Source organism: Polyergus mexicanus, unplaced genomic scaffold (genome assembly GCF_030449975.1).
Source record: "Polyergus mexicanus isolate NDT 795.1 unplaced genomic scaffold, iyPolMexi1.0 SCAF_17, whole genome shotgun sequence".
Taxonomy (NCBI): domain Eukaryota; kingdom Metazoa; phylum Arthropoda; class Insecta; order Hymenoptera; family Formicidae; genus Polyergus; species Polyergus mexicanus.
The window spans coordinates 800840-828831 of NW_027223337.1; the positions used below are offsets into that span (position 1 = coordinate 800840).

Genomic DNA, 27992 nt, shown 5'->3' on the forward strand with positions numbered 1-27992 from the left:
CATGAATTTTCCTCACTTTACATAAGCAAGAATGCGAATCTGGTTTGCGTAATTTGTACGTGATAAGTGAAGAACTCTTGATCTGCGTAGTATCATTATTAGCAATTAAATGTTGTAGTTGACGCATTAGTTACACAAGCACAAGTTTTGACTAAAAATAATTGAAAATTAATTTGCTGAACTTGTATTGCTCGTAATATAAGTGCGAGGATACCGAATAACAATTGCTTCGGTATTACGGTAATGATAATTGTGTTTGTATATCTCATGCCGATTTAATGGAACCTTTAATTTACAGTAAATTTAACAAGATTTAATTTGAATTTTGATTAACAATTAATTCAGATTTTTATTAGCAAATGAGATATCGTGTAAGAAGTAGGCGCAAATGCCACTTAAAAATTACTTAATGTTCGACATGACTTGTACTACATCAATCCTATGTGTATATGCATCTTGTTGCCATCGGACCGTAAAAATAGTACAACTAAATTTATATATAGAGAATCGTTTCTATGACGCGTGAAATCATATCGCGGCTAATGGAAATAGAACATAGCATGCTTGATTTTCACACAATAGATGCTTTCCTTTTTATGACACAAATCGACCCCTATAACCACTAAAAAAAAAAAAAAAAAAACTTACTAACAATATTTCTAATTATATACTTATTAATATAAATTATTTCTGTATGTGTATATATATTATATTCATATATAAATTTTGCTTAATTATTTTACAAGTTAATTAATAATTAAATTAACCGAAGTTTGCTTGAAGCGATTATAAGAATCGATTTGTATCGACTCGTGACTTGAATGGAAAGCACTCAATATCGAGAGACACGCGCTTATGCGAATTTTTATAAGCAACAATGTTTCACAATTTTTCAAAAAATATGATCTTTTTTACTTTTTAATACTTGAATATAATACTCATACTTTATATGTATAATGCTTTACAATACGCTCCTTAGTTTAAGCAACATATTCCATATTAAAAATTATATATAAAGTGATCCGGAAGGAAAATATAAATACTGCTTAGCGCATTCGAAATTTAAGTAAAATATATCATATCAGTTTAGATTTTATCTTCACAGATTATCGAAATATAAAATTTGAATTTGCGAATAATAAATAGTTCTTACACGATTATCTTTCGCAAACATGATCACGAAAAAATAACTGATTTAAATAGCAGGTTGCAGTTAAAGATCGGAGTATTGTAAGATTGTGTCTTATCGAAATTAAGCAAACAGATGATGTTTAAAGGTTAATTTGTTACAAGTCTTCGATTTTGGAATTTTAATCTCTCGAAATTTACGATAAGCAAATTTTATAAGAGAAATTGTCCTACGGAAATAAAGAATGTAAATGTCGATAGTGATTAATTGGAAAATTGTGGACTTATAGAAACTTGATTGTCTCATTCATGTGATCGTATATCAATTATTAAATGATTACTAAGAGAGAAATAAAACAAATTATTTATATTTTCGTCGATAAATATACTGCCATTCTAAAAAAACTCTGATACAATCGTGAAGGAAAACGACGAGTTGAAAAACCAATGGGCGCATAATGCGAATAAATGTCTGAATAATGAATCATCATATGAAATTATAAAATTAGCGCGGAAAATTCTCCGCGATAAAAACATGCATTTGCCATCTCTTATTCTATATCCACTTTTCATTATTATCGCTCAGTGTCATGTCTTTTATCTGCTTTTCCGAAAGTTTTACCTGCATGTCGCTTAAAATTACCCCCAATTTTCCATAAATGTTTTATTTTACCCAGTATTAAAACGTTTCAGAAATTCTACAATCCACCGCGATCTCTCGTCATATTTTTTTATCGCAGCAAATGTAGCGGCTTCTATGTTTATCTTGCTTTACATATACTTGGAGAGTTAACCGGAATTTTGTGTCAAGGTGTTTTGAATTGAAAAAATTCTTTTCCCTCACCGAGACAAATTTGCGAACTTGTACGTTTGTATTTATATGTATTTGTCACTTGAGAAACGACGGAATTCAATTTAAAATAAAAGAAGACAATAAATAATCATTGAAAGTTGTAATGAATTTACGAATATAAATCCGGCAATCAAGTTAATTAATTAAAAAAGAATCTCTTAGATAATTTCATTTTTAAGAAATGAAGTTTGTGAGAAGCAAGAGTTTGTCAAAGTCGTATTTCATCAATATTTAAACAATGTTCTGATCAAACGTGTCATGAGATCTCTGATTATGTAATTCAATTAGACAATCGAGTATTTTTGCGATTAAAAGATCAAACAAAGCGATGACATTACAATAAAAAAAAAAAAAAAAAAAAAAAAAAAATTAAATTTAAAAAAAAAATTATGAACTTTGCAGGACCCACTCTGGAACCACCATTACCCAGACGAAAGAAATGTCCAGAGCTTGCTTATAAGACACACGAGTTTATCACAGCAGCGGACGGTGGTGGTATTGATGCCATCGACTCGAACGTCGTAGCTGATAAGGTGATGAGATGAATGATATTCTAGTAAGAAAATAATATTAATAAAATGGTATTAATAAAAAGGTATTGCTGGATAGATCAATCGCCAATTAAGTAAATCGGAGTGTGTTCGGTCTCTTTCAAAGTGGTCCTTAAAAATTGAAATTTATTCATATAATGCGAAATTTGGACAGATCTGATTATATCGTGTGCAAAGTTTTTTTCGTCGCGTACTATAGATATACGCAGAATTCTAAAAACCGACCTGTTATACGATCTGTTTCTGTCGTGCTGATATCCGCGCGTTATTCACAGAACAGTAGGCCAGTTTATTGATACACATTGTTCCGGAGCTGTTTTTTAAATACCGCATTTAATATTTTACTATTAAAGATAGCAAATTTATCATCAATCGAAAGAAAACAAGAGGAAGAAAGAACTAACAATAGAATTCTTCCGAGAATTGAGAAATACAAGGTCAGCATATAGAGATTAGCATATAAAGATTGATATTTTTGTGAATATTTTTTAAATTATTCTTAAAGAGTTGTATGTGTAATTAAAAAAAAAAAAAATAAATAAATAAAACGTACGACATTAGATTTATTAATTTCCAAGGTGTATCAAAATATTAATTGAGTTTAAAATATCGACTTTTGCACTGCAGGAAGTCACATCGGCACTGCCACCGAGTCAGCTGAGCAAGGCGATATCTCGCATAAGCACCGAATACCGGCTGCAATTCGCTTGGCCTAAAAAACCCCAGCTGATAAATGGCGAAACTCAGGCACCGGTTGTAGCGGCGGGTTTCTCCGCTGCCAGTACAGGCCACTACCCGCCAAGGAAGTCGCTCAGCATGGGGGCCCTTAAACAAGGCATAACGACTACTGGACCGGCACCGGTACACAAAAAGCGACCAGGCGACTTCGGACACAAACGCGATGGTACTTGTTCATTGTCACGACAATCTGCATATATTTCCATGTTAATTAATAGATCCGGAGGAACGTCTCATAAATCTTAAGCAAAAAACTCCGTGTTAATTATAATATACATGCGTTAATTATAAATTAACCCTTTCATTGCTAACGCTCACTATTCATATTGTATACACGTAAAATAATTTCCCTTTAAAACTATTTTTTTCTTTTTTACAATCATAAAATTTTAATTTATTAAAAATATTGAATTTTAATAATATAAATATAATAATATTTAATAAATATTATTTTTAAAATATAAAGTCTTTTATCTATAAGACATAAAATTCATATATTCACATAAAATAATTTTCCCTTAAATATTATTTTTATTACATTTTTAAATTATAAAATTTTAAATAATTTAAAATATTAAAATTTTGATAACGGCCACTATAATGAACAGCCGGTACGCGCATAAACGTCCAATGGTGAGATAAGAATAATTTATTTACAATGTTTATCTGTTATCGTACCGAACAAAATAAAATTGTTACGAGATATGGATTTTATCAGTGCAATACGTCGTAAACTTAGACTTTGTTCGCGACTCGCTTATACAGCGTTTTATATAGCGACAGCTTAGTGACGATATTTTTATCATTTAATAAATGTTTATAAAAAAATATCGACAATCTTAATGATATATATTTTCCAAGTGCATATCGTCATAATTGCGATAGAAATCTCTTAAAGAAGTCTCTTTCGAGGTGAATGGCATCTGAAGAGAGATGCTACATAAAAAGTTCTTTATAGTTTCCGAAAGAGATTTGGTTTCTGTTTCCATTTTGATTCGTTGCGCACTTCGAAAATATATTAAATCATTATACATTAAACACAATATAATTGGAAAATGTTTAAAATGTCATAGTGATAAGATTTTTGAGCGCTTGCGCGATGCACTAAGCATAGCGGATATAATAAGACGAACGGATTTCGATAATTTTATTTTTAAAAAGTAAAGAGGCTTAGTAAAAATCCATTCCCACCGGGGAATATTCTCTCTCTTCTTTATTTATATGTATATTATTCGCGAATTATATATATATAGCAATTATATTTCTTCAATGCATTTGAAACTTGTAACGTTTTTTCTTCAATCAAACTTTATTCCACCCAATGATGTGAAATGCATGAAACCGAAGAAAAATTTAATTATGTGTAAGAACGAAATTGTATACATTACTCGCACGTATCTTTTTCATATATTTCTTAGGGATTCAGGCGTCAGAATTGGAACCGTTAGTGGGCAGTGAAACGGATGCAATCGACGGGATGGTACCAGAGGGCGACGAGCGCGAAGAGGATATGACGGACTTGAAAATAACTTTCAGGTCAGATTGTCAACCGGAATTGTTAATATGCTCTTTCGCGTAAAGCTTCGATGAGAGGGCAGGAGAAAGCGAAAAAAGAAATAAATATAAAACGAGAAATAAAATAAGGCATCTACGACGATTTCTATCGGTGTGAAGACGCGACAACGTGTGATAACGTGCGACACGATTACGATGACAACAATTCGTCGTCAACGATGACGATTTACACGAGTCATTACACGTAAAATTGATTATTTGCAGGAAAAAAAAGTTAAATAAAAACATACGGGTATCGGAGGCACCGGGCAAATCGCAAGTGAAACCATTTCCTATGGCGGAGGTAATCGAGCTTCGGCGACTCGCTGACGAGTATAAGGTAATCCGTGGGATTCGTTTTGTTATTTCAAGGTTCTTCTTCGAATTGGCACGTGCTGATTTTCATCCCCCTCGCGTAAATAATCCCTATCATAGTTTCTCATTCTTCGTATCCGCTCAATTGCATACAATTGCTTAATTAATCTAATTAAACATCGAGTTTACTTTTCAACGTTTAGGCAACGTTTCAATAAATAATTTTTCACGCGTCAAAATTTTGTATGTTTTGTTATCGTTCATCTTGTATTACGTGACGTTTCATGTAACAAGGAAAATTCAACGGTTACAAGTGTCCGATCGGAGGATGCAAATCGCTGCTTTAAGCAACGGTACAATACATCACACTGATAATACACGGCTTTCGATCATCGTCTTTAAAACTTTTTTTCAAAACAATCGTTGAAAGCGATTTTATGTGAAAAGTAGACTCGTTTTATTTACACGTGACCTTTCACTAACAAACAATTCTGTATCAAAATTGATGTTCAATCGTTCTTCGCGATTTCGTAGTTTTGTTATACTATTTCTAAATATATTCTCAAATGTTATCCGAACAGGGTATTTAGTTTTTTTTTTTTTTTTTTTTTTTTTCAAGCATGTTCTGTGTTCTCTTAGCACCGATGATCTGATTAATTAACTCTGGTTAATGATTTGTTAATTTAAATATTTTCAACGTCCCAGACTTATTTTTTAGATATATCAAAACACACACTTTTTATTGTTACAGCAAATCTATGATTAGGTTAAAAAAAATTATGTTTTTTTAGCTATGAAAATTTTCAATGTAGGAAAAAATTTACAATTTACGATAAATACTAATCTCTGCGATAAATACTCGTATTTTCGATATTTCAATTAACAATAAGGATAAAAATCGGCTCTGGATTGGTAAAAGAATTTAAAAACGAAAAGTTTGCCAAACTTAAAATTTTTGTTTAAACATAAATAATTTTCTCGATTCCCTAATTGTGTGCCTAATTCATTCAATGATATGATATCGAAGCAAATATTGATCAGCATTGGTGCAACCGGCTTTTATAAGAAAAATAATGCAAGTATTTTCCTCCGATTTTGTTAAGCTTTGGATGTACGTATCTTTTTATTTATTTGCTTACATCGTTCCCGATTCAGCGACTTCGCTCCGATACTTTTCTCGTTTACGTTTCTTTAAGGAACTCAGGGTGGTTTACATTGATAAAAATCTCGAATTGAGATTTATTAGTTATTTGGTTCCTTGCATCAAGGAAAAAAATGCGCCCCATACACAACGATTCAGTTTGAAAGAAAAATACAATTTTCTTTAAAACTGACGCACATCCGCGTCTGGCTCTTACTAGCCCGGTAAATCTAAAGTTGGTGTTTCACATAGAGAGCTTTACTAATTTCTCAGTCGTTATCACGAGAGATTATTTATATCTTTTGGTTTACATTAGCATCGTGACTGGGGTTGTGACTGGGATCTGACAGCCGAAGATGAGGCTTCATTGTGGAAACAAGTCTCCAATAATCATACGCTCAACGCTCTATCTCTTGCCAGGCTAGTACATTATACTCCATCATTTTCTAATAAAGAACTCATTGTTTTGTGATTGCTATTACACGATTGATGTTTCTCTCAATTCAACTCGTTGTCAGTTCAATTTGCGATCCGAATCAAATTTTTTTTTTTTTTTTTGTGTTGCGAACGTTTCACCAAAACGCGTAGTTAGATATACCGTAACAATATTTATTACAGTATAGTACGTATGAATTTTCTTTCAATCAAATTGATCGCAAACTTGTATCTCGTTTTTTTACAAACATATTTTTCAGATACGAGAATTGCAAGTAAGAAATTAATGTAAAACTAATCTAAAAACCTTTTCCGAAATATGTAGGTTTGATTGGACTTTGTGCATCATGGCATTAACGCACTTTGAATATCAATCATCTTTGTATATCTCTTTAAACAATTCATAATGCAATTTATTGTTTCAAAAATCGTTCACACGTTGGAAGAAATGAATCTCCGATAGGGTTGATGTATGCGTGTGTATATGTATTTGCGTGCGCGTTCAAGCAATTTGAAATCATGCTGGCGAGATATAAACAGATAAAAATGCATCAAATATTTTGGCATCGGATTACAGGATGTCATTTATATTTATCGTCTTCATGGTGTTATAAACGTTGTTCACCACACAAGTGTGTCGTTTACATGAAAGAGCCACGAAAGCAGTCACGATTTTGCAGAGAAAAATTCACAAATGTTCGAGCGTGCTCGCACCTTCACACTGATTTCGTCGTAGTTAGCTAACTTATCTCAAGATTCGAGTGTAATCTATAATTGACCTAATACAGTTATCATATAACCGTCTTTTAATCGGTTCTTTAGATCGGTTACTAAGGAAGAGAAGGAGAAGGAGAATAGGAAGGTTGCACCGATCGTCAGCATGATCGCTACAAAGCCACCAGCTGGCCGACCGTCTTCAGAGCAAGATAGACCGATACATGGTTTATTGCAGGATGACACTAAAGCGGTATGCGGATCTTCTACGCTTTCGTAAGATCGTCTTTTATCGAGTCTTGTCAAAGTATTTTAAGAGAACGCAACTTTTTTTTTTTTTTTTTATTTTCTTAAGGAGATTTGAGCATTACTCTCGCTAATTTATGAAGGATATCTCAAAATGCGCGATCATTTTGTGTGTAACAATTTTTTTTTTCCAACTATTACTTTTTAAAAACTTAGTCAATTCTTAAAAAAAAAAAAACTTTATGTACAGATACAAATTTAATCCGAAATTTATATTTATGATGCGCTTACGATTAAATATAAAACCAAGTAACGCCACTGATAATTGGAAGGTGCTTACAATATTTTTTAAACAATGATTATATCTAAACTATATATAATGTATTATTTCTCATACTAATCTTGTCATAGGATAATGATCGAGCCATCGCTCGCGCAAGAAAGGATTTCTTGATCCGTCACCATCTTGACCGTACTACTGGTGTGGGTACGTGTTAACAATTCACAATCGGTTAAATCAATAGATTTAAAAACAATATAATAAACAATATTAGTGTAATAAATATATTTTTAATTACATTAATCTTTATCATTATCAAAGAAAATCTATATCTATACAGGATGTTTTCGTGTTTCGATGAAAAAAACAAGTAATATTAAATATTGCCCATTCATCCGTAACACTCTGTGTATCTAACTCGATTAATAAACGAACAAATACGATTTTATAAAAAAATATATATAATTAAATTAATTATTTATCAAAGTTTTCAAATCTGTATATATATATATATATATATATAATTAACTATATAATTTTTAAATATCTATAACTATCTATATATCTATATTTTTCATTCTTCCAGCTTTCTATAAAAATTGTCTTGAAACGAATTGAAGAGAAATTTTGTTCTACCAAGGTGACGGTGCACTGCTTCCCTCTCCGACACGAGAGAAGTTGGAGCCTGTGATCCCACGACGTCGCGACGATATGAAGGAGCATCGAGACGAGATTCAGCCGCGAACTAAATCCAGTCCCAAAAACAGTCCGAGAACCGGACGCTCGCAGAGTCTTGGACCGACTGTCACCGATCGTAGATCTCCTAAACGTCAGCCTATACGCGCACCGTCCGTTACTAAGGACGCCAAGGTATATTATCTATAAATAGTAACTTTTAATTGATATCCTAACTTTTTTTTTTTTTTTAAACGTTTGTTGAAACCTTGGTTATTGCATCGAATCTATTTCAAGAAATTTACTTTTGTTTGTTAAGGAGAAGGAGAAAGAGATGAAGGATAAAGAGCAAAGAGAGAAAAGCAGCGAGCCCGAAAGGCGTCCACGACCGAGTAAGTAATATAAATTAAATGGCAATTATATATTTTATACATTAGCTATACCAAAAGTACTATCAGCCGATTTCCAGTATCCCAGGAGATTGTATCCCGAATCGATTGAAGCTCGTAATTTGTCAATCGAATCCCCTTTGCATTTTCGTGCATAAACTGGATTTAGAAATAGAGTACATATATATTTATATTGTATACAACTTTGTCGATTGCTGTCTGCTCTTGTGGGCCTCGAAAGTCGAACGTTATATAATTCGTCGTATATACAATACATACATGATTATTATATTTGTATACAAATATAATAATCCAAAGATGCTCGCCAAAGATGCTCACCGCTCGCGAGATTTATATATATTTTATTTATATAACACAAAAGTGTATTTTGTTAAACTTTACGAAATGACGATAAATATTGACAAGAGAGGATCCTTAGCTTCAATGAACTCGATTTTGATATATTTCGTCAAAATCTCGACTTTATGTAGCCTCTGAAAGATTTTAGCCGTCGCTCGTTATTTATTAAAAAATTAGTAACAAATAAAGTTCTATGCAAACGAAGCTAAACACGCAATAAAAAATTCAATGTTGATCATAATTTATTACAAAGCCATGCTTTACATATATATATATGTATATTTAGAAAAGACAGATCTTTGTAAAGGGTGTTCAAAAATCTCACAGATTTAAAAGTAAATATATCGAAACGGAAAAATCTCTTCCTATAAGTTTGTAACTTTCCATATGAAGCAAGGTCCATCCCATGTTGTCTTGTACTTGCATTTGCAGAACAAAATCTGATGAATTATATAATTTTACATATATGTGTTTTTACATATATTATAAAATTATATATGTATAATTTTACATATATGCAACTTTCTATGCAAAACGAGATCCATATTACATTATCCTCTGCTTTTATTTTGTGTGTGTGTGTGATGAGATTTATAATTGTATACTTTTATATGTGTTTGCAACTTTTAATGCGAAGCAACATCCAAATATGTGACTAAACTATATATTTGATATATGCAGAAAGTTGTAAACCATATAGAAACATATAATTATACATCTTGTCACGCTAAAAGCAGCTGGCGATATGGAGAGCTTACTTCTCGTATGGAAAATTGCAAATTTATGTGGAGTCTTTTCCATGACCATATATTCACTTCTCAATTTTTCAGATTTTCAAACACACTTTATAAGAGGCTATCTGTTTGTCTAAATATGTATGTAGAATATGATATGTAAAATAATATGTAAATATATATACTATTGTCAATATTGAAAATTTATTTATTTATTTATTGAATTTTTATTGTGTTTTATTTCCATAAATCTTTATTCGTTAATAATTTTTTAATAATTAATGAGCGACAACTAAAATCCTTTGAAGGTTTCTCATAGTCGTAATATATGTCAAAGTCAAGATCATTGGAGAGAGCTGGATTCCTTTTTGTCAATATTGATCTAAGAAAATAGAAATTTATTTTCCAATTAATTTAAAAGCTTAAATAATGTTAAATATGATTTAACTTTTCATTGCTGAGGAGAGAGCATATTTGATTATATGAAATATGATTATATATATAATACATATATATATATATAATACATATATATATATATATATATATATATATATATATATATATATAATATATATATAATGAAATACACAATATATATATTTTATTTCTGCTAAGAATATATTTTATATGAGATATATTCGCATAAAAACATTTGTTATGCGGTGAATGTCAATTATTCATAATTGCCTCATCATTAATGTTTAGGCAGATGCATGACAATCCTATCTACTTGTTTCTATCTCTTTGCCTTTGCCTTTAAAATTCTCGTCTAGTAGTTATATCGATAGACTGTATGAAGATTATCATGCGATGTATTTTTCGCCTAACCACTGCCGCCCTTTGCGATTAAACAAGCAAAATTCTATTTTTATCTTATACATGATGAATCATAATGATAGGTTTCCATATCGACTCCATCATTCATGAAGGCAATTCATAGTATATATATAGTATATATCATAGTGTATTTATTTGCCATTTCATAATTCTTATCGAAAAATATATTGTTATTTATACGTTCAGTATTTTATTAACGCGAATTTATAACGTATATTTCATTTGATTTCTATTATCTAATTTCGTCTAGATAAATAATTGTATCAATAATGTGGAAAATATAATAAGAAAATTCGATATAATTATATATTATTTGAACATATAATTTTGCGCTCTTTCAATACATATATAATATTGATGATTCTTTTTCAATTTTCTTCTTTACGAGTATGCTCGATTTTTATTACAATATCAAGTATACAAAAAACGTGAAAATTTGAAGAAAAATAAATTTTGAATAAATTAAAATTAAAAAAAAAATATGTATATAAAAATAATTCTAATGAAAAAAAGTATAAACTATGTAAGGGAAAATAAATTTTTAAATAACTGCGTGTGTTCCATTATTTTTGTATGCTACAAACTTTACAATTGAAAATATGTACTTTGGTAATTTTTAACGAAAAATCATTATCACCATACATCTACCATCTACTATCGCGCTAATCTATAACGATGATTACGTTTTGTCGACATTCTGATCTATAGCAAAATTTCTTTTGCATGTATCTCAAATTGAAATTTTATAATGGATTTTAATTTTATATGTATACATATATAGTATTTCTTATATAATATATATATATATATATATATCAATTTTTTTTTCCAAAAACATTACTTATACATGACAATTAAAAAAAAAAAAGAAAAATATTTTGTGCACATATAAAGTATTTGTTTCGGTTATTGCAAAATGTTTTTAAAATAAGTCACGAATGACCTGGTATAGTGGATAATCAATCATAGCTAGGATTAATCAACTATAGATCTATCTTTGTTTTTTTTTTTTTTAAATATATTTATAACCAAATTTCAATCGACAACAAAATTATTATTGTATATATACAGGGTGTCCCCAATTAAAATGGCAAAACTTCAGGAACGTGTTGGGGACCGAGAAGCTAAGACAGAAAGTTCTTTAGAGGTTTGCTCGTTTTTGCTCCATTTTGGAGAAAATCACAAAAGAAGAAACAAAAGAAGTTTTCATTTTTTTACTTATTTATTTACGTTTTATTTATGTTATCCTATATTTAATGCAGATATTGTTCAAAATGTTGTCCTCTTGTATCGATGCAAGCATTACATCTAGCACTGACCTCACTAATTGCAGCTAGACATTGTTCTAGTGATATTTGATGCACCGCATCTATGATTCGGTCTCTTAATTGCTCTCTTGAATCGATTGATACCGTAAAGGATAACGTCAAGCGTTTACATATGTAAGGAACCTTGAAGTAGAAAGTTTATTCGTTGCTAATCAACTCAAGAGAGCAACTGACAATGAGATATTGAATTTTTGCGATTTTCTCTAAAATGGGCAAATCCCTCTAAAGGACTTCTTGTCTTAGTTTTTCGGTCCCCTACACGCTCTTGAAGTTTTGCCATTTAAATTGGGGACACCTTGTATATATATATATATATATATATATATATATTATCTGTATACATACAATACATACACAAACTAATGTATTTAAAAAATTACTCCAATTTTCGCGGAATTTTAATGATATAATTATGAATAGCACATCTTCCATTATTGTCAATGATTAGCTATCATCATTATCATCATCATGCTCCCTATTTTCTCAAGACGATCTTGTTTGGGTTTATCATTATCGCGCTTCATTATTATTGTCATCATTATTATTATTTTAATAATTTCCTGTTACGCTTATCTTCTCAATTAAAATAATTCTCGTTTCGAATTATGTATCTTCTTCTTATGCAAACCTTTTTTTTTTTTTTTTTTTTTTCCTCTCATGAGAATACACGATTGGGGATTAGGTATCGTGAATCAGATTGATTAGGTGTGGCAGCGGGTGTTTCAGCCGCGGCGGGCCCAGGCCACCGTGTCCGTTGGAGCATACGGGAACTCGCGACTCCAATTTCCTCGGTGACTGGCTTGTTGACACCACCTATACCGCCATTACCGCCGCCGCCCCCGGGCCCAGGGCCTGCTCTGCTCCACAGGACACCCTTCCAAGCCGCGCATCGTAAATGTACGTTTACTATACCTGGCTACATACCTGCTGCCCGCCCATCCCATATCGGTTTAGCATTTTCAAAGAATTATTGCGTTATCAAGGAATCTAATAATACTATTCTCAACCTTTCTCATAATTTATTCCGATTTACCATCGCGTTTTAAATGGCGCATCGATATTTCTCGAAAACCAAGATTCCCATCGAAAAATGTTTCGTACAGAAAAGTTATGTGATTTCGAGGGCAACATAAGATGATGCCATTGATTTGATTTCGGATGAAGATCACGAGGTTATTTCAAGATCGTCTTCATTTTTTTAAACGAAATTGCCCTAATCTTTTTATAGTCGATTCCTCCCAATATTCGTCCTAAAATGTTATAAGAGTAGGATGAATAGAAAATGAACGACTTACAAGATATTTTATTTTAATTTGACATCATTTTACATAAATTGAAATATCTCGTAAAATATTTATTTTTCGATTATCTTACCACAATACTTTTGTACACGAAATAATGAGAGGAATCAATTGGTGTAAATAAAAAGCACATAGTTGTTTAAAAAAAAAAAAAAAAATAATTTGCGCAACGAGCAGTTGCACATAATTTACAAAGGATATTATTCGCCTTATCTAGCAACGGTAGGCCGTATTACAATCGGTTCAGTCGTACCTATTTTAAATTCCCTAAACTTTTGAGTAGCATCGCGTATTACAATTTTATATCATATAGATAAATTACGTTATATTATTTGTTACTATCGCTTGTTATATTACTGCGACAACAACAGAGTTTATTGGGTTGCGTTTTGATAAAACAACATTATAAATAACAAATATTTCCTATTTTTCAACATACATTGTCTTGTTATTGATGAAGAACACTATTCTATAGTCGGTTCTGCATAGTAAAAAAATCTATATCTTAAATATATTGTAGCAATACCACATACAACAGAATTTGTACATAATGAGCACAATACTTGGAGCTTGTCGAAAATCAAGTAATTATTGAGAAAATCGAACTTTATCGTTAAACAAAAAAAAATATAAGATGCCTAAATCATAAGATTAAATTTTTGCAAACAAAATTGATCGTTTTGTATGTTTTTCCGAAAGCATTCTTTTAGTTTCTCAAGAGCGAAACACGTTTAAAGACCATACTTCCGATGAACGATCAACAGTTTCAACTTTTATCGGGACTAGACAGATTAGGCAAGCTTTCGCGAGCACACAAGAAACGGCCTAGAGCTTTAATCATCAATTGTACTGTTTCTTGTACGATATGTTTTAGCCTTCCTCGCGACCACCGCCCTTCCCCATCGCCCTCTTCATCATGCCAAACCCACAACCACCATCACCACCAACACCACCACCACCACTGTCACTAACGCTAACAGTACTAGCGCAAGTATCGCCCCGGTAAAACGTTCCCCGGTAAAGCATTCGGTTCATACGACCGTCCATCACCCACCTACGTCGGGTGCTGCTGCTGCTGCGGCCAGGCCGGAGCGCGGCGTTAAAGATTTAAGCCAAAGGTGCCGAGATGCGAATGACGAGGTTCAGGCAAAATTGGCCCGCGGGCATCCAGCAGCTGCGGCTGCAGCCGCCGGCAATGATCCATCATCCAAATCATCCCTCGATACGCGATCCGCATCAAATCAAGCCGCTACTGCCGTCGTCCAAGCTAGTAAGTAGCATGTTGTCGTGGTCTCGGTTTATAGCATCTTGCTCTTTTTTTTTTTTTTTTTTAACGTCGCTCAGTCATCAATCAGTGTCTTTGCTTCGTGTGCTCGCTGTTTTATGTATCTATACGTAGGTGTAACTTTGGTACAGGATAATATCTCTGTTTCTACCTCTACCATATGTAATCTTTCACTATCTCGCTCACTGATCTGTGTCTCTTTCTTTTTCCTCTTCTCTGTACCCTCTGTGCCGTTACCTTTTCTCCTCATATTGCACGATAAAGTGTCTAAATTTAGCGAAATTAATATTTGGATGCTGCGATTATGATAAATATTTTAAACTTTAGTACACATGTGTTAGAGAATTATTATTATACTTTACTGCAGAGTACTTTATTGCATAAAGAGTAATATCATCTCTCTTTTCCTTTAAAATGAGATATTAAGATTTTCTTCTCGTATAAATCTTTTGAATTTAAATTATAATTTCAAAAAATTTATATATATATTTAATCTCGGAAAGACAAATTCGACAACCTAAAATGTTACGTTAGGTATTGCAGACAGATTGATCGAACAGAAATCGATACCTTCCAGAGGCCACTATTAAAAATTCATTACAATCGTAATATCGAAGATATACCTTTAACATAATGGATCGTTGGATTTGTCTCTTCAAGATCGAACGATGTCATTTCTGTCGAGAATTTTTATTTGAAAAATTTGCCTCTTTTCCTCCATAACGTAATGGGTGGGTTTCGCAGATTGGCGACTCGACTCGAAATTTTCTACGGGCTATCTCATTAATGTCCCATTTTTATTTTTTCGTCTAAAGGACTAATATAGTCCTTTTACGTAATATAGTCGGACGGATTAAATCGAACACCCTGTATGTGTATGCGTGTCGTGTGCGTGTGTGTGTGTCGTATGCGTGCACATGTATATATGTTTGCGAAGTTCTCGCAACCTCTGTACAATATTTTAATTGCATATTCTGGAGGTGAAATAAAATAAAAAAATCTTCCAATACAAAAATATTGACGGATAGTTTTTGTGTTATAAATGATAAAATTTTGCCAATAATATTGCGTAGAACGCGCGCCCTCGGATCCATAATTACGGATATCGATCTGTCATCCGTCTGATTGATTTTTACGAACGATATACGTTTATTTAACTGACAGTTGTTCCGACTGTTGTGACTCTCGGTGTCTTGAAAAATGATATGCGCGAAGATTTATATCGAAGATTTGGATATTACACAATAATTTCAAACTATAGACGTGTAATATTTCATTCAACGGCTTTGTGCGTGTGAAATCGAAGGGAGACTTATGGCTTTTATCCCGTCGTAGAAGTTATCGAGAAGAACATACGCACACGTTATTTTAATTATTTTGTTGTCAAGAGCAACTGAAACGTACGAATATGAATTAATTAATAAATCACATTAGAACACAATGAATTGCGCTCTGCTTACCGCGCCTGGCTCTTATTTAGCTCGTTTTCCATGTTTATGGATATTTGATATCAGAGCCTTCAACTTCCATTGCTAATATTTCAACTTTTAACAATATCAATTATGCGCTCTTGGGTGAAACATCATTGAAATAGATTATCGATTATGTGTCCCTTTCTTGTCTCTGATATATGTATGCATAATGATGAGATATGATGGTATACATATATCAACGATATAACTAAAGACAATTTTTCAATTTCCTGAAACATTGTTATCTGCTCGATGCGAAGATAATAATTGAGAAGATTTAAAAAAAAAATAACTAATTAAAAAAATAATAAAATTCTGGAAGCAGATTTTAATGTCAATCTTTTTCCAGTATAATTAATTTTAATATTTTTAGTACGATAAAGCGTATGTGTTTTAACTTTTATCAATCCTTGTTAGGCGACACATACTCGCACACTATACTATTATATGTATCTATGTATCGCGTGTCTCGTGTGTATACACACACATTCGCATTGTGTCCTTCTATATTTTTTGTCGTACGTATATGTATTTGTGTCTATATGTATTGATGCGTATCTTTATATTGCATCCTAAGTACGCCAATGTATTTCCGGAATTATATGTTATATGTATGTATATATATATATAGTGTGTATATATATGTATGTATATACCATTCGTAACCTTCATGTATATCCTTTTCTACTGACACTCGAAGAATAGAACTTCGCCTGCACTCGATGACATTAAATCTCGATCTCTCTCAAAGATGAGATGATGTTGAATATAATTTATAAAAGTATATCACGATCTCGATTTTCGTCTGTGTATTAATAAAGAGGTAAATATATTGGCATAAATATTTCGTGGCAGCAAGAATCCGCGACTTTCGGTAGTTATTAATTTTTAAATTAAACAGCAAATCTCTCTCAAACTCATTCGCGACGTAATAATGGAAACCTTTTATAAGCAATTTGTGATAAATGAAGAAATAAATTATGAATTAATATGAAGACGTGCGAAATATCCAACATACGAGTTGATTGCGACAATTTGACTTATCATCGAGTGCAAGGCCAGTTCGACTCGTCATCACCGAAACACAGAATGGTGTCTATTGATATCAATAATAAAGCTAAGGTTTCCTACGAACGTTCCAGTGACGGCAGAGCCCCAGATTAATGGAGATGTCACCGGTGGAGATTCGAGTGTCGCCTCGACGCCGCCGTCGCAAAAGCACGCGGCAGTGCCGATGTCTGTTATGCAGGCAAGTCAGTGGTTAGATGACGAACCAGTAGTGAAAAGTCCGCCGGAGCCGACAAGGGTAAAGTCGCCAGAACAGATGATCATGCGTTCGCCAGAACCTGTAAACTGGACCGTACCTCTTGACACCGGCAAGACTTTTACCGTTACGCAAAACGTCCGAGAAGGTAAGATAATTTTCCTCGCATTAATTCAAAGTAATAATAATTGAAAAGTATCTCAGAATGATTAATCGTGTCTATGATGAAAATTTTATTCGGAGGTAAACGTTAAAAACCTGATACATATCTATTATCGTAAAAATAATTAAATAAACATACCTCACCGTTCCTTAACACGGGTAACTTTATTAATTTATTTCCTCTTCATGTGTTATTTTATTATCTTTTTTTTTTTTTTTTACTAGAGATTATAATATATTTATATATTTTTGTATACATATATAAAAATATAAATGGCTCGAACTAAACTATTGCGAATACATGTAGTTGCTTACACGAAAGCTACCCGTGTTAAGGAACGGAGAAGTATGCATAATTTTTTTATAATAATAAATAATTTTAATGTTTTCTCTCAATAAAATTTTCATCAAAGACACGACTGATCCTTTTAAAATACCTTTCAATAATTATTACTTTTAATTAATATATACTTTTATTACATTTAATATATATATATATAAAGTCTAAAAATAAAATGTGTCGATTTTGTCGACCTTTTTACATTATTTAATAATTGTGACTATAATTTCACCTTGAATACGTAATGAGATATATTATCCTGATATAATTCTAACAATTTCTTTCGAAGAGCCTCTCACGCGTCCGCATAGCGAGACGAAGACGTGGGCACCGTCATCTGTACCATCGGCACCGCAATCGGCACCGCCTGAGCTCGCGGCACAACACAAATCACAGCACTCTGGTTACAAATCACCGGAGAGCGAAAGCGTCTCGCTCGGTAGTTTTAGCGGCATAAACGGCCATAAGGATCTAGATTCAGAAAGAGATAGCCCATTGCCCACGAACGTAGAGGATAATACATCCACGAAGACTGAGAAGGTGAGAAGCGTAATTATACGGGTGTAAAGAAAAGTTTGGAAATTATTCTAACAGTGTATTTCTGGGACGAAACCGTGCCAGAAAGATTCTTTATCATATTTTTTTTCTTCCAATGAATAATTATCGAGATATGATAAATTAAAAATTCAAATAAAATTAGGAATTGGATTAATAATACGATATAGCGAACGGACATCGTGCTAAACACGGATCGGGTAATGACTCTACTCAGAAATATAAAGATTTTTCAACGCTTAATTTGTCCGTTAAATTAACTCTTTGTATAAAATAGCGCTAACTCATAGGAGATAGTTGAAATTATTTATTTTCAACTCTTAGATCATTGGCATTGTTGAGGAGACGAAAGAACGACAGAGCCCAGAACCGTCGGTAAAATCCGTCGCGGGTACGAATTTAAGATACCTGGAGGATCCGACCTCCGAAATGGAGAAGAAGAAAGATAGCAGCCCACCGACAACGATTACGACGACACTGGCGACAACATCATCATCTATGTCGCCCGCAACACAACAGAGCTATCGTATTCTCGAGGCTGAGTCGTCGCCTCAGGATACTGGCGGCAGCGGCGGTACCACGAGCACCGGAAGTAGTACCATAGGCGGTTATCACGTCTTGGAGGCACCAGCAATAGTGCCGGATTCGACACAACGCTCGGCGGCGAGTGACGTTCTCGAGAAAGCGCGTAATCGCTTCGACAAGTTCTGGGGGAAGGGTGGTAATAATGGCACGGAGAATTAGAAACCGCGTTCTTTGGGGGGGAAAAAAAAAGAGAAAAAAGAAAAAAGAAAAAAAAATAGAAAAAGAACGTCTCAACGAAGGATTCCACGTTTTTCGTTTCGGAAAGGTAAGACGAGCCCTTCCGGGAAAGGAACAAGATTTCACCTCCCTATCGATTGGTCTGTCCGCGTACTTTCATAGCTTCTAATTGCTCGGGAAGTGAGATTGTAGCACGTAAGCAAAGAGGCGAAGAAATGAGCCGAGATAATGTCCCCGTAAAAGAATTCCTATCGATCGTCAATGATAATTCTTCGTGACCGAAACATTTCAGGTTTCTTCGTATTAGCATATCGTCGATTCTGATATTCGAGAGTTGCAGAAGAGAATCACGTCTACCGAATATAGATTAGAATTTCTCAGAGAGCGCGATCACCGATATAAAAAAAGAGAAAGTTCTCGTTGAAAGATGAAAAAAATAACTGTAACGATTAATGAAGATTCCTGAAAATTATGATCGATAATTGATTTACGCGTTTATTATGGGCAATTAACAAGCAAATTGTAAACGATCAAAATGATCAAGACGATATTAAGTACCTCGGATTAAACAAGATTAGATCCTAAAAGTTTCACGAAGATACAATTTCGAAAAGATTTGAAAGGGAAACCTTTATAAAAATTTTCTGCTCTTTCTTCGCAATCAGAAGATAGATCGTAGGATCGTGGATCCGCGCAGATATCACTATTAGTAACAAAAAAATGAGATAATTCCAAACGAAACAAGATCAAGATAAAGAATCCGAATCAGGATAAAGGACTAACATGAGAAACTTATACGATGACGGTGCGTGCAGGCTATGCGTCGATCTCGAACTCAAGGAGCAACTTGAGAACATAACTATCTAACATTTATACACACATTATGCTTACATATGTATACAGATACACGTGCAAAAAAGCTATTCGCATATTTCACCTTTCAATTGATCAGTAATCTCGTTGCGAGATTTCATAGATCGCAAAAATAAAATGCGACAGATCGCGTGAGACGTATATAGTGGGGGTAAAGAATTTATTTGCTCATCCATCTTATTTGAAATGTTTTCATGTAAGAAACAGAAAAATATCATTGCAAAGTGTTTTTATTCATACTAGTATGTGGAATAAATATATAGCCGTGTTTCTTCTTTATGCAAAATTAGTTCAAAAAATGGCATGTAAAATTTATTTTTCTTTTTACTCACACATCTACACACCAAATATATATATATATATATATATATATATATATATATATATATGCGGATGCAAATACACGTACGCACATACATATGTGCATTTACGGACACGTGAACAAGTATTTAAGACGAATACACATTTACACGAATACATTAACGTTATATAGGATATTAAAGTGATCCCGTACATACGAGATCCACACATAGTTAAAAATACGAATTCTTTTTCCATTTATAAATCTCGAAACCGAGCATCGAGTATGAATAGGTAAAGAAACAGCTTGTTGCTATAAATAAATAAAATCGGGAAGAATACGTAGCCTTTTAATCGCTTCTCGTGCGTTTTATATAAGTCTATATACGGAATATATAATAATTATATTAAACACGTATACAATTATGGGGTATAGCACTCGCGAATTATAAAGTACGGTATTGCATTGAGAATTCTTCAGATCGATAATATCGTTATTAAATAATATTATTCAGTGAAATAATATTACGTAACTTAATATTTGCAGAAGATTGTTATACCGAAACATTTTACAAGGAGGAGGAAGGGTAGTTACAACCGAATTGATCAATTGCATGAATCGAATGATTAATTTTGTATATTTATTTAAATGTAATATATTTAAAAGATTTATTTATTTGTAGTATATTTATGTATGTATAATTTCTGTTTACGCTGATTTTTAAATTTTCGAAAATTAATTTTTTTCTTATCCTTTTGTGCAGAAAGTCTTGTCTAAGATAAGAATTACATATCTAGATTGAAGGGATCTGTGGAATTCTCAGCATGAAGAAGCGCGAAATAAATTTCTTTTCAAATAGAGAGGAGATCCCTCCTTTTTTTTTTTTTACATGTTATTGCTACAAGAAAACTTACTCCATTTCCAAACCGAATCTCGATCGTCTCGCGTGCGATTTTGCGGACAAGTTTATCAAGTTAATAACTTTCTTTTTTTCTCAGTCTACAACCAACGCGATTTTTTTCACGGCGCAAAGAGGCTGTATAAATAAATTCATTACATAATATTACAGCAAAAATATTTTGAAAATCAGGAATGAGAGAGATTAATTTTTATTAGATCGTTCACCGCGAATCACGGCGTAAATGGTCGGGAGGATGGTCTCAAACAATTTAATCATCACTTCCAAAGCGAGATAAATCACGTAGTAAAGTATAGTGTTTTTTTCACACAGAGTATATAGGGCGTTGAACATCTTCGCGATTAAAGTTCAACATAAAATATTGCTGTGTGCGTGACGACGATGATAATAATGACGATTATGTTTGAAGAATGCGATTCCAGCGTTATACTCGATCTATGTCAAAATTTATGAAAAATGAAAATGCGAATTTCTGAATCAGAAGCGAATCGAAAGAACAAGAAAAAAGAATGAAAAAAAAGTGGACGCTATCTATGCATGCTGTATATTCCGTCTGTTTTCTTATGCAAATTTGTATATATTCTTTCGTACGTTCCTCTTTGAAGAAAACAATGGTGACGATAATAATGACGAAAAAAAGATCTAAAAAGGCTTGAAGAGAGATCAATGATGTACGAGAGAGTTTACCGATCTTTCGTTCGAACTTGCGAAATAGATATTGAAAATGTTCTTATTAAAATCACCATTAAACATCCTCACAAGCGAGAAAAAATATATTTATATATTTTTAAAATATGGAATATGTTCGATTTGAGAAAAACAAAAGAATTATATTTAAACAGAAACTTTTTTGATATTCTATTGCAAGATGGTTAAAACAAACGATTTTTATTTCCATCATTTATCAGTGATGAACCAAAGAATTCGGAAAACACTCGCTCGTTCTCGTTTGGGAATTTTACAAGGCAAAAGAAGGCATCTATGGAGTTTTTCTTTTTTTCATGAGCGTGTATACGCATATACATTACACTCCATCCACAGATCCACGTCCAAAAGCTAACCAACTGCAATGAAGCAGTAAGGATAATAATTATAACAATAATGATGTTAAATAATAATACTGAAGACACCGCTAAATATACATAAAAAAAATAAAAAAAAAACGAAAGCTGGAATAAAGAATTAACGGAAGAAATTGGATGGACAGAATTAAATTCACAAGATGAAAGGAAATTTGAATTGTGCTACTCTGAAACGAGCGATCGCTGACGATGATCTCGAATGACAAGAATAATTGTTAACAGCTGATTGTGTGAGAGAACGATAAACAAAATTTCATCCAGCGTAAATAAGTTTAGCTGTTGTGAAAGCTTCAAATTGATCAGTGATCCTCAGATTAAAAGATAATATAAAAAGATTGAGATCGGATTTTTAATCTAATTTTATTTAATTTTATTATATATTTATTTTTCTTATTATATTTATATTTAATTACAAAAAAAAAAAAAAAAATGAAAAATGGAAAATCTACCTTTTAAATCTATCTATCTTTTATGATTTAAATCATAAATTATAATTTTATGTATGAATGTCCAGGGGAATGACAAATATTTACACAGTTTATTGCTCGCAATATTTATTTGACAACTATCGAAATAAAATTCTTAAATTATTCGAAAAATAAAAAAAAAATCTGAGGGTTACCGAGCATATTATTTATATGTATATGAATCGCACAGTAGCGCTTCCCTCCAAAAGTCCATTGCATAAAAAATCGGCCTAATTTTTCACCCAGAGAATGATCTTTTACTTAGGATTGCGACAGATTTTGGGCAAGAATATAACTCTTTTTGTACGTTTGCCTTTTGCCTTTCAATGTCGCAATTGTGTAACGCGGTGATCAAATATTCTTACTTAATGTTAGAAAAATTGTTAGCAATCACTGAATTGAAGAAAAAAGAATAATAATAACGATACTTATTGTTAGAATAAATCATGTGGTTTTGATTCACAAAACTCAAAATAAATAATCTTTTACTGCAGCATCGAGCAAAATGCCGACCATTTTTCCCAAATAACACGAAATTGCACATGAGACATTTAATGGGCGTCCGAAAGATATATTCAAAAAGATTAAGGCAAATCAAACATCTCTTTACAGCGTCTCTTAGACGCTCCTGTCGTCTAAATTCCCAGATTCCATTCCCAGATAACTAATAAGTATGATTAATCATATTGATTAATCATATTGCTGTAATGTTGATTAATGTGATTAATCGTATTGTATTTCTGTCATGTCGTCAACAATAATATAATTGTTGAGAACATGACAGCAATCTCACAGACAGTAGGCTATCTGGGTGATAGGAATTATCATCGTCACCGATTGTTCCATTACAGACATAGACGCTTCGTAGCATCGTTTAAGTGACGATGAAGGACTGACTTGCAACTCTGAATTCATTTGTGTCTAATGCAATCTCTGCAGTCTAATTATTGGCTTGTGTGCTTCCGTATGAACATTCCTAACATTTGAATTAAACATATATGATTAGTTTTACTTATGTCAATCAGTTCAATGAGAAATTCAAGATCGATCAATCGATTTCAAGAGCAAAAGTTTTCGCCTTTTGATCACTACAAATCTTTAATTATTCACAGATTTTATATTATTACAAAAATACGGAAGAGATTTGTTTATATTTCATTTAATTTATAATTTTTATTTTATTTTATTTTCTCTATATACAGTCATTAGAGTGTAGAGAAACTTTTATCGAATAATGTCAGCTTTCGAGCTTATATATTTCATATATAATCTTAAATAAAATAAAATGGATTAAAAAAGAATAAGATAAAATTAAATAGAGAAAATAAAAAATAAAATAGAAATTATAATGGAAATAAAAATTAATGGATTAAAAAAGAATATTTTAAACACACATGTATCGCAGTAAAAAAAAAAAAGAAAAAAGAAAAAAGAAAATATGATACTCGCGCTTGACTCAAATAAGACAAGTTTTGCTTCTTTTTGCTTAACAATAAGGATTTAAGCATTCGATATAAACGTTATCGAAACGAAAATATGGTACGTACATATATGTGGCTTACAGCACATCACAAATTAGCACTTTACAAGCTTACACTGCCCGTCCGAGTTCAAAAGTCGATATGTTTTGTGATTTTCAGAATGTTAGACCACGTCTCATGTTCATTAAAATGCGATTCAATCTGTGAGAAATAATCTGTCTTCGCTCTACGAAACAATTGAAAGAAAAGGCAAATATTACGTCCATCGCATCCAACTTTTTTATTATTAATACTTTATTAATATTTCGCAAGCGCATTTAAGATAGTCGCTACGAGAAATTTCGTATTTTTTGATTCATAAATAATAAAATAATTCTATTGTGCCATTGGACCATGTTGCGAGACTTATACGTGGAACCTCGAGATAGTGTGCGCTGTACGGGGCTTTGATCTACTCGTATAAAATATCTTTACTCCCGTTAAATACAGGGCCATGCGGCCAGACGTGAGACTTGCACAAACGCGCCCCATATTACATAGAACATTGCCGCAATATTGTTGTGCAATGTTCTGTATTATATAGGGTTGTATCAAGTACACCGCCGAGTAAGGACATTGCGCCCATACATCTACGCTCTACGCGTTTGGATTGTTCCTCCCACTCCATTCATGCTACTCGAGGGTGGCCCAGCGCGTATGGAAGGGATATTTGTTATTTCGAGGTTCTATTGTAGTTAGCTAATGATGTATTCTATCTATGTGCATTATTTTCATATTCGAAGATACGCTTTGCTCTTTCTTTTATTTTAATCGAAACGCACTTGATTGTTGTGATTACAATATAGATAAGAAAAGTTGTAGAAAAAAAAGGCTATTAGACTTTTTTTAGTAAGATATATATACATTGCGAAATAATCTACATTTTCTTGCTACCCCTTTTCCATCGACAAAAATTACGTAGGAAAATATTGTGGACGATACTCGTTATTGAAGCTATAAATTCTTATCGATTATAGCAAGATAGCTTTTCGTTGCGGCAAATGAACGTGCTGGACACGTCGTGTGTTATCTTGTAATTGTGCGTAAATGTATGGAAAAAAAGTTTAAATAGAAAGCGGAATACTTTGAAGAATCTAGTATCGTTTCCGAGAAAAATCAATTTTGCTAATAATTGTTATACAACGTGTCATAGAACAGTGCGAATGAGAAATCTGAAGGGAAACTTAAGAGCTACATAACAATCAATGTTGAAATTAATTTTCGAAGAATTTGTGATGTCTTTCGGACATCGCTAAATGTATGATGGGTTGCCAAACCGTCGTCGACTGATTTTTCTGCCCCGCCCATAATATAAATAATAATTACCTATTATAAAATGTGCGACAAAGAAGGAAAGTGAAAAATAAAACAGGATTACAATGAAGATATATAATATTAATTAAACAATTGCAAATAATTTTAAATTAATTTCTTAGGTATGAAAATATATTAACTCGAGATTATTACTTGAATTTTTTACTATAATTACCATTTTTAAATGTCCCATATTTTTCACAGTTTAAATTCTCCTCCTAATATCCTCTTATCTGTCGAGCGAATAAATGATTTTATTTTTATCTTCATCTAACAACCAATACAGCTAGCCAAAAAGCTGGTATTAAACTATGCATTAAAGATTAAGATTAAAGATTAGAATTTGATTAATCAAAATAGAGAATCAAATACAATCAGAATAAAGAGTCAAATACAATAAATGATTATATGTTAACAAATGACTTGTTATTATTAGAACTACTACTTGATGTTATGAAAAATTTGTTTTCTGTGCATATAATTAAAGAAATGGAAAAAATATGCAATGTAAATTCAATTGAGCTCGCCATGATATATTCATCCCCGATTTAATTAAATTCGTATATTAATTGATTTTTATTTCTAGACAATGCTACTATATAAAATTAACAGTATATGTGATTACAAGTAACAAAAAATTTACACGTCACATAAATGAGCTAAGTTTGCAGCATGGGTATTATCAATATTCAAATCCTGAAAAGATTAAAAATTCTAAAATAAAGAATGCATTAAATTTACTTATCAAAAAACAGGTCCATCATCGTTATCGTCTTCACTGTAATAATTTTCGCCAGTATCGAAATAGTCATTTGCGTAATCAGTCCCATCATCCATTTCCTCATCTATTTCCTCCTCATCCTTTACACGCTCCTCTTCCTTGTTTTTGTCCTCACCCTCTTCTTCCTCTTCCACCTCCTCCTCTGTATTAAGCCGCTGTGTGCTTTCCTCTTTCTCTAATTCCGTCAATTTGTTTTCAATGTTCGATGTTTCCATAATTTTCCTTTTCTTATTCGGCTTTACATCCTGTCGCTGGATTTTACGCTTCCGCGATGATTTTAATTCCATCGGCATTCTGCTCCAGTCATATTTCGATTCATATTCTAATCTATTATATCTTGTGATAGTCTCTTCATAATCCTCACAATATCGTTCAATGTCTTCATTCAATACAACAGCTTGCACATTATTTGATGACTCTCGCATATATTCAGTAAAATCTCTCTTTAACTCTACTAAATAGCTCATCTCGGTTGTCATCTGTATTGGTAAAGGCTTATGATCCAATATGGGATAAGTTGATGATGGTTGCAGAACTGGCGCTGGTAGCATTTCTCCTTTAGAGAAGCCCAATTGCTCCATAGAGAAAGACATACTAGCTTTTCCTTTACCGCGTCCTGCCATTTTTGTCATGTGATATCCTGATAATTAACGATATAAAAATATATAATACTCATCAATGTTACAAAAATCAATCAGCAATACTTTTGAAAATATTGAAGTTGAAAATTGTACATTCTTCGAATTTCTCTATGTAACAAAGTGCTATAATTGATTTATATTTCTTAAATTGTACGAGTTTTGGGACAACTTGCAGATTATTATTTTCTATATATTAAATGTTAGTTATAAGATCTTTTCTGATGCCTGAACTTTACAATCCTCTAGTCTACTCACCTCAAATATTTCAAAGATAATTTTGTTTAAACTTTAAACTTTTTGCGCTATCAATTCCTTCTTTTCGTTCTTTTTTTCAATTTCTTCTTGCTTAGCGCGAAATAACTCTTTATCATAAATCACCTTAATCACAAGAGAGCAGGAAGGACATGTGACCTCTTCCTCGCCGCTGGCTAGATCGGCAAGAGATATTTGAAATTGATCGCCACACGGACATGGATAATAATAAATTCCTTCGTCCTCGTCGTACTCGAAATCCTCGATTTCCACCTCGTCGTAGTAATTTGATTGTGCCATATGTTTAAATCTTTAAATTGATCAACTATACATTTAAGGCAATTTAAGGTTAGATCTAAGAACACTGGAACACACACAGACGTAAACATAACAGTGTTTCGAAAAGAAACCTGAGAAACT

The 27992-nt window shown here is 32.4% G+C and overlaps 3 protein-coding genes across 23 annotated transcripts in view; 1 reads left to right on the top strand and 2 right to left on the bottom strand.

Annotated features, from left to right (window-relative positions):
- The window catches only part of LOC138940569 (triadin), a 41391-nt gene extending 16534 nt beyond the window's left edge, over positions 1 to 24857 (top strand). For 12 of the 20 annotated variants that reach the window (XM_070309555.1, XM_070309559.1, XM_070309557.1 and 9 more), the window contains 15 exons: positions 2384 to 2514; positions 2886 to 2969; positions 3160 to 3436; positions 4689 to 4806; positions 5050 to 5164; positions 6597 to 6700; positions 7538 to 7682; positions 8087 to 8162; positions 8596 to 8825; positions 8950 to 9022; positions 12996 to 13178; positions 14457 to 14852; positions 17482 to 17751; positions 18395 to 18645; positions 18985 to 24857. In XM_070309555.1, coding sequence (XP_070165656.1) covers positions 2384 to 2514; positions 2886 to 2969; positions 3160 to 3436; positions 4689 to 4806; positions 5050 to 5164; positions 6597 to 6700; positions 7538 to 7682; positions 8087 to 8162; positions 8596 to 8825; positions 8950 to 9022; positions 12996 to 13178; positions 14457 to 14852; positions 17482 to 17751; positions 18395 to 18645; positions 18985 to 19404 — 2873 coding nt within the window. In that variant the 3' untranslated portion in view covers positions 19405 to 24857. The remainder of the gene's footprint in view (positions 1 to 2383; positions 2515 to 2885; positions 2970 to 3159; positions 3437 to 4688; positions 4807 to 5049; positions 5165 to 6596; positions 6701 to 7537; positions 7683 to 8086; positions 8163 to 8595; positions 8826 to 8949; positions 9023 to 12995; positions 13179 to 14456; positions 14853 to 17481; positions 17752 to 18394; positions 18646 to 18984) is intronic. The other 8 variants (XM_070309558.1, XM_070309573.1, XM_070309571.1 and 5 more) reach the window with 8 other exon arrangements.
- Polr3g (RNA polymerase III subunit G) overlaps positions 1 to 27311 on the bottom strand; it is a 33716-nt gene extending 6405 nt beyond the window's left edge. Inside the window, exons 1-2 of one of the 2 annotated variants that reach the window (XM_070309578.1) lie at positions 26640 to 27311; positions 25329 to 26131 (exon numbers count right to left, since the gene is read on the bottom strand). In XM_070309578.1, coding sequence (XP_070165679.1) covers positions 26643 to 27311 — 669 coding nt within the window. In that variant the 3' untranslated portion in view covers positions 25329 to 26131; positions 26640 to 26642. Of the gene's footprint in view, positions 1 to 25328; positions 26132 to 26639 lie in introns of those variants that run through there. The other variant, XM_070309577.1, reaches the window with a different exon arrangement.
- On the bottom strand, positions 27235 to 27972 carry Dph3 (Diphthamide biosynthesis 3). Its single transcript, XM_070309579.1, has 2 exons — positions 27576 to 27972; positions 27235 to 27319 (listed from the first exon to the last, which is right to left on the bottom strand). Exon 1 carries the CDS (start codon positions 27870 to 27872, stop codon positions 27609 to 27611), a length of 264 nt encoding a protein of 87 aa, XP_070165680.1. The 5' UTR covers positions 27873 to 27972; the 3' UTR covers positions 27235 to 27319; positions 27576 to 27608.
- Positions 27973 to 27992: the final 20 nt, after the last annotated feature.